General features: G+C 39.7%; 1 protein-coding gene across 3 annotated transcripts in view; it reads left to right on the top strand.

Annotated features, from left to right (window-relative positions):
- MRPS27 (mitochondrial ribosomal protein S27) overlaps window positions 1-14,206 on the top strand; it is a 58,943-nt gene that overhangs the window by 2,023 nt on the left and 42,714 nt on the right. For all 3 annotated transcript variants that reach the window (XM_027821695.3, XM_043546381.1, XM_037903133.2), the window contains exons 2-4: window positions 3,386-3,463; window positions 10,942-11,012; window positions 13,410-13,468. In XM_027821695.3, coding sequence (XP_027677496.2) covers window positions 3,386-3,463; window positions 10,942-11,012; window positions 13,410-13,468 — 208 coding nt within the window. The remainder of the gene's footprint in view (window positions 1-3,385; window positions 3,464-10,941; window positions 11,013-13,409; window positions 13,469-14,206) is intronic.

Consider the following 14,206-nt stretch of genomic DNA (forward strand, 5'->3'; position numbering starts at 1 on the left):
CAAGCCTTCCTCTGTACTGTAGGCCAACCCAGGAAGAATGGAGACTAAGGGTTTTACAGTGAAACGTGACCATGTCACATGATACTGGAATCCATCTTAATCCTTGTACTTTTCCATTGGTGAGGCGGGGGTGGGGACAAGCACAGACAAAAGATTCCTGCCTTGTGCCAAAGCTATAAAAAGGGGTGGAGCAGGCCACAAAGGCTCCCAGTCATGAGAAAACCCCTGTTTAACACCTGAGATGTCTGCTGGATCTAACAAAGACTGTATGGGGGGAAAGGATTGGGCCCAGACTAGGAAAGGGTCTAGTCTGTGGGGGAAAAAAAAGCTTATTGGCTCATCTTTGAGCTTGAGATATTACCTGTAATCAGTTTCTTAATGTATTGGGCTTAGACTTGTGAGTTTGTTTTATTTTGCTTTTGTGACTTACTTTGTCCTGCCTATTATTACTTGAAACCACTTAAATCCTACTTTTTATACTTAATAAAATCACTTTTATTTATTAATAAACCCACAGTAAGTGATTAATGCCTGGGGGAGCAAACAGCCATGCATCTCTATCAGTGATACAGAGGGCGAACAATTTACAAATTTACCCGGTATAAGCCTTATACAGAGTAAAATGGATTTAGATCCCATTGGGAGCTAGGTGTCTGGGCGCTGGAGACAGGTAACCTGCTGAGTTGTTTTTAGTTAATCTGCAGCTTTTGGGGGCGTGGCCCAGACCCTGGGTCTGTGTTGCAGCAGGCTAGGGTGTCTGGCACAACAAGGCAGGGTTCTGGAGTCCTAAACTAGCGGGGAAAATGGGCTCAGAGGTAATTTCAGCACATCAGGTGACAGTCCTAAGGGGATCTCTGTGAGTGCCCCACCCTGAGCCCCCTCCTGGAACCAGCATCCCATACCCCTTTCTGCACCCTGAACCCTCTCCTGCACCCCAAACTCAGACCCCCCTCCCAAAGGCAGCATGTGGTACCCCCTTCTGCACCCCAACACTCTGGACCCTCCTCCCAGAGCCAGTAGCCCCTGCCCTGACCCCCTTCTCAGAGCCAGCACCCTGTACCCCTCCTGTATCCCAACACTCTGCCCCAGCCTGGAGCCCGCTCCTGCACCCAAACTCCCTCCTCGAGCTTGCACTTCTCACCCCTTCCCCCAGGCTCAGCCTAGAGCCCCCTCCCACACTGTGAACCCTTTGGCCCCAGTCCAGAGCCTGCACCCCCTCCTGAACCCCAACAACCTGCCCCAGCCCACTGAAAGTGAAGTGACGGAGGGAGGGCGAGCGACAGGGGTGGGGAGAAATGAAGTGAGCAGGGCAGGGCCTTGGGGAAGGGGTGGGGTAGATCCTGGGTTCCCCGTAGATTCAAAGAGTGATCTTGAGTGTAAAAGAGGTTGGAGATTAATAAAAATGGTTAAGTGGGGTTGCTGCAGGTCAGTAAAGCTTGTTTTTACAAAAGCAAAATTTTGGGCAAAATTGAACTAGAGTTCTCCTTAAAACCCTGTACTTAAAACACCTCTGGTGGTGGAGTTTGTTGGGTGTGTTTACAATTTCAGTAATTTGAAATCCCTCCTTGTTGTTTCATAGTAGGTCAGTGTCCATGTCACAGAAATCACCACCTTTTCATTTGGCACTAACTGGTATTTTTGTGACAAAAGTGAAGTAGCATGGAGACTGAACTACCCTCATGGTTAGGGATGAAGCTCTGAAGGCAGCACAGAAGTAGGAGTGGTAATACCATGATGCCCCCCCTAAAATAACCTGGTGACCTTCCAGCAACTCCCTTTTGCATAATGTCCCTTCATTATGATGTCTGTACTGTGTGAAGACATCACATTTCAGCCTCTACAGCTGGCATTCTTAACCAACTCTCACTGTGCACACAGACACAAACAAAAGGGAAAATTGTTCTAAAATGGCTAATTAAAGTTATCACTGTTTAACACACCTACCACTTATATTGAAGAATGGAGGATATTAAATGCTTCTTGTGATTTGAAACCTTTTTGTACAGCTGAATGCATACAATAAATGTATTCAGACCACAGGACTCCAGGCCACCAGATCTGTTTGACACATATTTGCAAAGAAATGCAGAACTGGACATCTTTAAAAAGAAGGGTGGTGAAGCGAAAGAGGTACATTTTCTAGCTTCCAGCTATAGCAGGAAAATAACTGTAGGAATAAAATGAAAAACAATGACTTTAAATGTAATGAGGTTTGTTAGTGCTTTCAGATGAGGACTTGAAAACAAGTGCTATGTAGTGTGTGGAACCATAATAGTAATTTGTACTTATAATATTTCATCCAAGTCTTTCAAAGCATTTTACATCCATATCTTTACCTCTTTCCCCTTCAGCAACACATGACATGCTGCCCTTGCACCTCTCATGTATTCCTTTGCACAGTGGTGTTCCCTGTCCTCCAGGATTCAGCACTTGCCCTTGTCTTCCAGAAGATATGAACAGTCTTGCTCATGTTTCACAGGGCTGCCAGTGTCTCTCAAAGAGAGCTTGGAGAATAACCATTTTTTATTTGGCTTATTGGCAATTTGAAAAAAAAAAATCCTTTTGAGTTGGTTCTAAAATGAAAACTTTAGGCAAGTAGAAGTAGTAAAAAAAAAATAAAATTGTGGGTTGAACAAAACATTGTTTTCACAAAACTTTTCCTTTAAATTTTGAGCTTTAACATTTTTGAATTTGCTGAATAAAATTGAATGACATTTCAAAACCTGAAGTCATTTAAAACTGAAAAATTGTAACATTGTTTGGAAAATATCAAAACAAAATGCTTTGAGTTTCAGATTTATATTCTGAAACAATTTGGGGAAACAGACATCGGTTTACAAACTGACATGAAGTTATGTTATTGAATCTGCATTTTTTTTTTTTGCCAAAAAAAGGTTCAGTTGAAAAATTGAAGTCCTAATCACAAATGTGCATGAACAGAGAAGTATGTGGAGAAAAGTACATGTTTGATGCCAAGTGGGTTTTTTACTTCTTGTGTTTGTTCATGAATGTTTTCTGGCGTTAGGTTATTAGAGGCATAGAGAAAATAAGTAGTGTGTGAACAATAAATGTTTTAATGCCCGAAAGCTCTCTCTCAAATGCTAAAATCAAGTTAAGTGTTGTGGAAGTTAATTTCATGTTGGAGGGGATTATAGAGGCTTCTAGGGAAAAGAAAGTGACCACGGTAATGTCTTGTCTTACTATGGTTTGAATGCATATATGATGAATTAACTGCTTGAAATATGGGAGTGCTCACAAAACAGTTACAGTTAATTCAGTGAATGGAAAAATATAAAAAATTGTTCTAATAAAAATGTTCATTTAGTTAAACTGACTCCTTTAAGTGACCTGACTTCGACTATATATATATTTTTTTTTAAATTAGGCAGAAGATCTATTCTTTCTGCAGCTTACGTGGACGGTTCAGGATGGGAAGAAAGAGAAAAAGAGGTGCACAGCTTGGGTAAGGAAAGAGTTTTTACATTTACTCATCTTGACTAACTGAAAAACCTAAAATCATTATGGAAGAGTTAATACCGTTACTCACATTTTTTAGTACTTAACACTGAGTATTTGTGGAGTAAAATGCTACTAAGATTGAGTAAGAGGATCAGAATCCAATCCTGTAAGTTAGAAATACCTTGCCTGTTTGTACTATTGATCCAAAACAAAAACATGCAGATACTTTCTCCCAAGGGTAGACTTTATACCTTTCATTAAAATTAGAAAAATGTCTTTTCTGTAAATTGTTTTTTTTTCCCCACAAAAAACACACATTCCATGGATGTGATTTTTATTATCTGAGAAGTTCAAGTGCCCATTCTAAGTTTTGATATCAAAATTTAAAAGGCAGTCTGTGTTACTTACAATTAACAGTAAGATGTGTTAGATGTGCAAGATGTCATTTTGTAAACTATTGGAGGATAATTTTCAAGAAGACTGACTGAAATCTGTGTCTTCTAAATTTTTTGCTGAGATTTATTAATTTTCTATCAGGAAAATTGAAACTTAGTTTTGGGTTTGTTCAACATTAAACCATCTGCTATGATGTTTCATGGGAGTTGTAGTCTGTGCACTTGTATTATCTCCTTTGGGCTGAGCTCCTGGGCTGGACTACATCTCCTATCTCCCTACCAAAAATCACAGTCTATTTTGGTCAATTTCACAGCCATAGGATTTTAAAGATAGTAAATTTCATGATTTCAGCTACTTAAATCTGAAATTTCACAGTGTTGTAAGGGTAGGGGTCCTGACCCCAAAAAGGAGTTGGGGGAGGGGTTTGGTACTGCTACCCTTACTTCTGTGCTGCTGCAGGTGGCAGTGCTGCCTTCAGAGCTGGGCAGCTGGAGAGCAGTGGCTGCTGGCTGGGAGCCCAGCTCTCGAAGCAGAGCTGTCGCCAGCAGCGCAGAAGTAAGGATGGCATGGTATGGTCTTGCTACCCTTCGTTCTGTGCTGCTACCTGCAGAGCTGGGTGCCCAGCTAACAGCTGCTGTTCTCTGGTTGCCCAGCTCTGAAGACAGCACAGAAGTAAGCGGGCAATACTGTGATCCCCCCTAAAATAACCTGCAACTCCCTTTTGGGTCAGGACCCCACCCCCTCAATTTGAGAAACTCTGGTCTTCCCTGTGAAATCAATATAATATAGGGTAAAAGCACACAAAAGACCAGATTTTACAGTGGGAGATCAGATTTCACAGTCTGTGACACGTTTTTCATGGCAGTGAATGTGGTAGGGCCCTACTCATCGTGCACCACAGTATCCACTCTGAGCTGCATGGCGTATCATAGGGTAGTTTCATGGCAAGCTTTCAGCTTCCTTTAGGCAAAGGGATTTTCCTAGCCATGAATGAGGCTGTAATCTGATCTCGATTATGCTTGGATAAATCCAGATGGTCTGCACTAAGGACCAGTTAGTGCCAGTTGTGATTTTTTTTTTTTGGGGGGGGGGGGGGGGGGTGGCGGTGGAAGAGGAGGAGAAGGGTTTTGCAACTGTAGAAGCTTAGAGGGGGTGGGAGAGGAAATGTACTGCAGTATCCAGTCAGTTTCCTTGCCAATGCAAGATGTCATCTCAAATCAAGGTTGAAGGCTTTTCTAAAAGAAGTGGTGTAGCTCAACAAGAAGTTATAGGATAGATGCAGGATTACTGGGTGAAAGTCTATGGCCTGTGTGGTGCAGGAGGTCATGATCACCAGAATCCCTTGTAGCATTAATGTTTATGGATCTGTGAACTGCTCTCTATAGTGCATAACTTTTTCATCTATTCATAAATAACTGGACTGATACTAACTCATTTTACTGTACATAGGCTACCAGAGTTTTTTTATATCAATGACTATAGCCCTGATCATACAGCTCTCTTATGACACTTTTTGGGGAGGGAGACTACAACCTCTTTTCTGCCTGAGACCTTGGACCAAAGCAGTTACCTTACTCCTGGCTGCCTCTGAAAGTCAAGACTGCTTTCCCCTTTCTCAGGGTTATTAGAACAAATTCATTCATTTGGTTTGGGTTTTGGTGTCTTGTTCCTGGAAGGAACAAAAGAAGTTAGTTAAACCATGTCATTTCTAATAGCATGTTGGCGGAGATGACATCAGACATCTGGACTGTAGTCAGTCTTTGCTAATTGTGTTGCTGCACATTTAATCATGTGTGTAAGAGCAAAAAAAAATAATTACTACTAGGATGAATTATTCATATTAAGACAACTTGTTTTAATATTGAACTATTTTTCATGGACTCTTCAACTCCTGCAGAACAGTGATAAAGAAGATTAAATTGGCACTTACCCCTCTGTATCTGTTTTGCTGGTAGAAGCCTATAATCTCCATGATTGTCAATCTGGCACATCTCATGATGATTTAAAGAAAGTAATATTTTTGATATAAAGAAACAAGAAGTGTTCTTTACACAGATTCCCTCTATTCCACTGCTCTGATGACATGGTTGTGTTTCAGGCTTGTTCCTTTACTGTGTTATCTGTATGGTGTATTGTTACAAACTTGACTCCATAAAAATAAATGATGATTATAGCCTAAAGTTAATGTTCCTGGAGTGATAGGATTGAGACATCCAAATATTGCAGAGGAGAACATAGTTTTGGATGTGGAACAAATGCTAACTAAAGAACAGTGGGTTTTTAAAAGATGAGATTGACATGTCCTGGTCATGGTTTTCAAATAGCCTACTGATCGGGAAAAAAATCTGTTTAACAATAGACTCTCTTCTGAAAATTAGATGCTCAAAAAGGAGGATTGGATGGACCTACATTCTCTAAAATTTCAGTTGATCTATCAACAAAAAAGATGAAATTAACTGACAGTAGATTGATGGCAAGTAGAGACCGCACAAGTGGGGCAGTAAAATAAGTTGTTCATTTTGTTTGAAAAAGCATTGGTGTTTTACTTATCAAAACTGTCTTATCAGAACAGTAGATGGCAGTGCTCTCTTTGTAGACTTCAGTGAGAAGGCCTTTGTTATAAAAATCAGTCCTTTCCTGATGGATCCCAGGAATGTGGAGGCCAGGGCCAGTTGTGTGTGCTGTATCTTATTTGCATGTTGGCAGTTGAGAGCAGAGAGACATTTGATGTAATACTAAAGTTACGTAGGGTGAGCTCTTGACTCGAGCCATTGTTCAGTCTCCCAACATACGACAGAATTTTTTCCTCCAAAGTGTTTTGTTTCTATAAAAACTGAAGTTGAGCACTTAATTCTGCACTGAAGTAGGTCTTCACTCACAGGACGGGTATGTCATAGGTACCAGTTTCCCAACATTGCCTCGTCAGTGGGCTTCAACCTTGTTCTTGATGATCACCATTGTGAGTGAGAGAGATGATAGTTCAGTCTCCATGCTAATTACATGTTTGCCATAAGGGTGCCAGTTGTCAGAGTGGTTTTTGTGATGGACAGATCTGGAATTGAACTGAGACCACATTCATGTTGCATCTGAAGTGGGTTTTTTACCCATGAAAGCTTATGCCCAAATAAATCTGTTAGTCTTTAAGGTGCCACCGGACTCCTCGTTTTTGAGACCACATTCATATCAGACAGGCCACTGAACAGCAGTCAGATGTTAGCCACTGTTGGCCTGAGTTATATTTGAAAATCAGTAACTTAGGAGGTGAAAGACTTTCGTTAGTAGGTTCCCTGAGCCACCCAATTGTAGGGAGCAGGAATTTTAGTTTCCACGAACAGATTTAAAAATAAACTAACAAGAAATAGAAGAGCCCATTATTTCCATGACTAAGGGTGGAAGGGGATGCCTTGAATTTAAGTGACCCCCACTCTTATTTTTCTTAAAAAAAAAAATGACATAATATATGGTTATACTGTCTTCTGTAGTCTGTGGAAAATTATCTTTTTATGAAAGATAATAATTCAGTAAAAATTAACCTTGGATGAGAGTTGATCATATTAATCTCCTATTTGATAATTACCTCTGCTGGACAAATAGTGTAAAAACATTTTCTGTGGATATTTGTTAGAATTTAAATACAAATTCACTTGGCCATGTAAACACTCCTTTTGTGTTTCCACACACGTGGTCAGGTTTTACTGCCATGAAAGCTAAGAAATGTAAATTATGCACTTGCATTCAGCTATCCCACCAGCAGGGTTGATCATTTGACCAGTAAGATATTGTCAAACAGTGTAAAAAATGGTAAAATACTTTAAGCGCTAATTTATTAGATCACTAATAAAAGAGTAAGACATTATGGTCTCTGGCAGGCTTAGCCTTAGATACTTATGCCTAATAACAAGTTACTTAACTGAATTACTTTAACTTAGAAATATGCAAAAAACATAATGAAATGAAGTTCTAAAGAATGGCAAAATGATGCAATCTAAAAAGGTAGGCCGCTGCCTACTTCAGGGCATTCTTGCTGGAATATTTGACAGTGGTCAAATATTTGTGGTTAACTGACGTTATTTGACAGGTTTCAGAGTAGCAGCCGTGTTAGTCTGTATTCGCAAAAAGAAAAGGAGGACTTGTGGCAGCTTAGAGACTAACACATTTATTTGAGCATAAGCTTTCGTGAGCTTTTGACTGGCCAATTGATCAGCTTGCCATACCTACCCACAGCCCATTTATAATTTGCAACACAGCTACATTATTTTTTATTAAATAGCAATCCACAGAATTAAATTCACAAAAACCACTGAATAATTTAAAATGAATTTCAGAAAAATCAATCTGCTCTCACGCTCTGCAGACAGAAGCAAACCTGGAATATGTTCACTGCAAAATATGCATTCATCTCTAGTAACTACAATAGAAGCTGCAGTTTGGCAGACAATGTTAAATTTTCAGTTAACCTGATTTCTGTTACTTATATGTTAAGCTTTAATTTTAGTGTGATTTTTACACTAGGGCTGAGGGAGCTGTGTCAGTAGTGCAAGTTACTTTCTTTGGTAAAGTGCTGACAGATTTCCAGCTTCATTGACAGATCAAGGGGCTAATCCTGCAAGTCCTCTGAGTGTGCAACTCTCCTCGGATAGTTCCGGGGGAGTTCTCTGTGTGCCTTTCAGGATTGGACACCAACACCCAGAGCTGTGCTAGACATCTTTCAGCTTCAGATAGAGATGCATTAAATCCTCAACAACTCAATGAAGTCTGAAAAATGACTGCTACAAATGCTCAAATAAATTTGTTAGTCTCTAAGGTGCCACAAGTCCTCCTTTTCTTTTTGCGGATACAGACTAATACGGCTGCTACTCTGAAACCTGCTACAAGTGTGTTTCCCAAGCTGTATATTCATTCACCACAGAACCATGTCGTGGTATTGTTTAAATACTCAACATATTCTCATTGTATACTTTCCTGTCTTATTCACTGTGTAGATTAAGAACTCTAGATAGTCTTATGCTCAGGTGAGCACCTTTCTGTAACTAGCCTTTAGCTAATTGCTGTCAACCTGCTGTTGCTGATACATATGTTGCCCTTGAAGAGTTGTTCATTCCACTGTTTGAATTTTATCACTGCTGTGAAGAATCAAAATGGCCTCTCCAACTGTTATCAGTTGTCTAGACCTAGATCAATTGATCAGATGTGGGAGAATTGAATTATTCAGTCCCTTCTACCATTCCCTTTTCTACACATTTTCAAAGGAGTTTTAAAAAAAAAAAAGTACAGCAGATACATTTGCCCTTAAGCTTAGTGACTCAAGGCAATAGGTTGTTGACAATTTTCCATGCCTTCCCTGGAAGAATCTTGTATAACATTTATCTAAGGGTGGGGGAAAAAATACTTGAGAAAGATAGTTGAAGTTAACAATAATTATTGTGGTAACTACGGCTAGGTTAAAAATCAGCATTTCACTGAGTATGGTAATTCAGACATGGTCTTGAGGTGAAAGGCCTACATTTTCCTACTTAGATATCTTGTGTTTAGACACCTAAATCCACATTTAAGTACCAAAATAAGTGGCCTTTTTCAGAGATGCTGAACAGTCTGTGGGAGCTGCACCTTCTTAGCACCTGGGAAGTCAAGCTGCTTACGTATATGCCAGAATACAGATTTAGGTGTGTAGCTTTAGCCATCCTTTTTTGAAAATTTGGCAAAAGATCCTATCCACACTTGTAAATGAGCTAGATTTTCAAAGGTATTTAGATTTCTAAAGATGCAGATTGGCATTTCTGAAAATCCCACTAGATGCCTAGGAGCCCATCTGCATCATCAGGCATCTAAATACCTTTAAAAATCCAGTTGTAAGAGCTTGAACTCAGGTGGAACGGCTGGGTCTACAGGAAGCCAGCGGCAGCTCTGTAATTCAGAGCTGCCTCGGGTAAGTGGAGACTGCACAGGTACAGAATAAGTTATGCCTCTGGTGGCAGGGCCCTCAAAGACTTTACTTACACCATTGGAGAATCAGGTGTAGTGGAGCCATTCTTCCCCCCTTTCCTGGCTATGGTCCACCTCCCCTCCTGCTCTGCTGAGGTATAGAGCTTAACGTCCTTTGTGCTGGAAAGAAATTGTGGCCGTTGCATATTACAATGACAGGTGGAAAACAAATTTTAAAATAATCAGCACATTCCTTCTCTTCGTTGCACTGCAAGAGCCGGATCAAAAGCCTGTTGATATCAGTAGAAAGACTCATTGATTGCTCAGTAGGCTTTGGATCAGGCCCTAAGTGAGTTGCAAAGGGGTCAGTGAGTAGAGCTGTTTGGAAAGGGGGCTGGAGGAGAGTATTTGCAAGTCACCAGACCTGTGAGACAGGGAAAGTACTCCTAGGGCTGCTGCCAGAACCATGGAGGCATTTGGTATCCCTGACTTTGCAATGGAGCTGATACACAAGAGAATAGAGAGACAGTGAATCTGTCTCTTAGTATCATGGATGGGATACCCTTGGGGCATATCTGAGATGCTGCAATAGAGCTTTTCCCAAGATGATGTTGTTCAAGAAAAATGCAAAAAGAAGATACCAACTTAGATTTATGAAATTCAGTATTTAGCCCCAAAGTTTAAAACCACTGTGCAGACAGTTAAAAAAAAAAAATTACCATGTTGAGCTACTGGGAGGGTAATAAGATACTGACATATAGCCCAGTTTACATTTGACTTGGTGTTTATCTCCTTTTTGCTTCTAGGAGTTGCTGATTGTTGGACTTATTTTATAATAAAATAAGAAAAAACAAAACAGATGCACTGTCCAGTAAACACCAAACCTGAAACCAACAGTGAACTTTCAAGGCATCTGTCCATCTTGTTTAGGCACTTATTAATTTCACCGAATGCTTTAAGTTTTTCCCCAGTATTAAACATTTTGAAAAATCCTCCATAGATTTTGTTCTAACGTCAAATGAAAATAAAATACATTGCTAAGAACTGGTGTTTAATTTCATTACTGCATGCCCTGTTCCAGTTTGCAGAAGACTTAATCTTTTACTGTCAGTTTCTCTCACTAACTTTAACTAGTGGAAAATAATTTTTTGTATGTTTCTACAGCTGAATTGGCCACATTGATGGACAGAACCTATGAAAGAAAGCTTCCTGTCAGCTCTTTGACAATATCACGGGTAAGAAAAAACTCCACTATTAACAAAGATGGGAGTGACCTGAGAATACTTAAGAAATCAAGTGAAATCCTAAGGGATAATTATTTGTGCTGAGAATTCAAGTTGTAAACATCTTGTTATATTGCTAAATTGAAGCCTTAGCTCTGTAAAACTGTTTGCTCTATCCACCTGCTTTAACTATTTATTGTACTTGGATTGTAAGCTTTTCAGGGCAGAAACTGTCTTTTTATTGTGTTTGTACAGTACCTAACACAAGGGAACCCTGACCCATTATTGGGGTCCCCAGATACTCCCACAATACAGATCAATATATTAGATCAGAGTCTCTGAAACTGGCACAGAAGGGTGTAACTTACAATCCCCTGTGCCAGCCTGGCTCCGTGCACCAGAGGTGAGAAGACCCATCCTAGTGGAGTGCTGGCAAAGCTGCTGTTGCCTGCCCTTTTGTGATTTATGTCTGCGACAGCAACAGCTTTAAAATCCAACAAGTGCTCCATAGCAGTGGCTCTCAACCTTTCCAGACTACTGTACCCCTTTCAGGAGTCCGATTTGTCTTGTGTACCCCCAAGTTTCACCTCACTTAAATGACTTGTAAGCAAATACTTCTGTATTTTTGTAAGCTTTCTCATTTTTACCATATAATTATAAAATCAATTGGAGTATAAATATTGTATGGTACTTACATTTCAGTGTGTAATATATAGAGCAGTATAAACAAGTCATTGTATGAAATTTTAGTTTGTACTGAGTTCGCTAGTGCTTTTTATGTAGCCTGTTTTAAAACTAGGCACATATCTAGATGATTTGAAGTACCCCCTGGAAGACTTCTGCATACCTGCCAGAGATATATGTACCCTTTGTTTAGAGCCAATGCTCCATAGGAACCCCTTCTGCATAGGTATCTACAGGAAATGCACTTAATGTATTGCCTTGCCGTGTATGCTCCCTCTTCCACTTCAAGGCCCGCACTAGAGTGGGGGTTGTGGCCACTTTCTACCACTGCAGTATTGTCTTCCACCTGCAGCAGACTCCACCAGCAAGTTGGCTTGGGTTATATTAAGCCAATAAGCGATTCTTAAATCTTGTAAATCTTACCCTCTGCCATACTCTCCATACATTTATTTTGGGGGTGGAGAAGGGAGATGTGTTAAATTCTCTTTAATAAAGAGATTGTGATGGTTTTTCTAGACTTTGCTAGTAAGTGTAGCCCATATGACACTTGCTTTTAAAAGAATTTCAAAGCACAGAACTAGGTCAGAAAGAAAAAGGCTGACTGGCTATATTGGAAACTCAGCAGTACTAGTCTCACCCATTAGCAATCACTGGAATCACCAGTGGGGGTTTTCATACGATTCAGAAAAATACTTCATGCAGTTACTGAACACTTTGTGGCCTCAGTTCTGGTAGTCCCCTTGCTTTTAGCTGCTTCCACTGGGAGAACCTGTGAACAGTTTTGCAGCATAGTATGGTCTTGATCCAAATCCCATTGAAGAAGTCAGTGAAAAGACTCCCATTGACTTGAGTGGCCTTTGGATCAGACAGCTTTGCCTTTTTTTGGGTTGAGCTGTACTCTGACCCAATATCAAACTTGCGAGAAGCAGATAAGTTCTGAGATCATTATTGGATGTTGGGGAATAAAAACAGCATTTGTCAATTTTTGATTCTGTGAATTCAGAAAGGCTGGAAAATTGTGTATCGCATTGAGACCACTCAGTGTAACAGCTTCCCACAATTCCTCCTGTTCTCCGCTCCGGTTGTCTGAATTTAATTTTAAGAATTTTTTATAAGATTGTCTAAAAACTCTAAAGAGAGAGTTTTCCATTGGCATAGGTCAGCATAGCTTCATGGGGTTACACTGGTGTAAATAAGAGCAGAATTGGGCCCTCTCACTCCCATTTTCTTTTTACTATTAATGCCTAGAGACTAGCTAAGTCTAGTCCCTGTTGTTTTTGGCAGTGTATATAGATAGGGTAAGATCTTGCAATATAAATGGAGAAGACAAAGTGGAAGAAAAGGATGATTTTTAAAGATAAGGAATGGAAGCACAGGGAGATTAAGGGACTTGGCCAAAGTCCGAGGATGGAACCAGGAATGGAATCTAGGTCTCCTAATTTCTGGTCCAGGGCCTTAACCATCACACCAGTCTCAGTCTTTCCGGACTGTATGAGATGTAGATGGAGACAATCAGTGACTCTTAAGGTTAAAACATCAAGAGATGCTGTATATTTTTGTTTACATTTAAGAAAACGCTGCAAAAGTGAAGTCAGTTACTAAACAAAGTGAAGATTATTTTTTTGTGGTTAGACACTTAAATGTGAACCAAAACAAATGTCTTAATGTTCTAATATGCATTGTGACTGCTGTACACTAAAGAATTTTTTTTTATTTTAAAATCAGTTTATTGACAACATTTCTTCACGAGAAGAGGTGGATCAAGCCGAGTATTACCTTTACAAGTAAGCATCTTTTTGCCCAACCTGATCTTTAAATCAAAGCCCTTCCCTTTATAGGAATGACACTTTCCCACTCATTGACTTGGATTTCTGTGTTTTAAAGCATGTATCTGTTGTTCTTATAGTTTAGTTGAGGGACATTTTGATATTCTTGGTGCTGGTATGGATACCCTATTTCCTATCCTCTGGCAGTGGCTTCCATAGCAAGGGAGAGAGAATAGATTGGGAGGACTTCGTTCATAAATATTTTCTGCTGTTACTCGCCCAGGTCTAACTAGGATCTTGCATTTAAAAAAAAAAAAGCCTCTTCAGATTACATTCTAAAGAAGAGATCAGCAGCCCAGAACAACAGTTACAGCTATTTGCTACTTATTTGAAAAAATGATAGATTTCCCATAGCTAATAAACTGGGATGTAGTTATTTGCGTATACAGTTTGGCTGGTTATCACTATTTTAGACTTTAGTATGATTAACCTTTTAAGATGATAATAGAAATGTATTGTTTTGTCACGTGATTTGTTCTCAAAATGCATTAATAAGCAAGAAGCCCAACCGTAAAGAGAAGTCTGTAATCCATGTGAAATTGTAAATAAAACTCAATTATAACCTCATTTTCCCTTTTAAATTAAAATAAATGCACTAGCTTGAGGAAACTAGAGAAATAGTATTGGTGGGATCTGCTTTATTGTTCTGCACATTTCTCACTTAGGCTAGAGTTCACATGAAGGACACGTTTATAA

This window comes from Chelonia mydas, chromosome 5, assembly GCF_015237465.2.
Source record: "Chelonia mydas isolate rCheMyd1 chromosome 5, rCheMyd1.pri.v2, whole genome shotgun sequence".
NCBI classification, from domain to species: Eukaryota; Metazoa; Chordata; order Testudines; family Cheloniidae; genus Chelonia; species Chelonia mydas.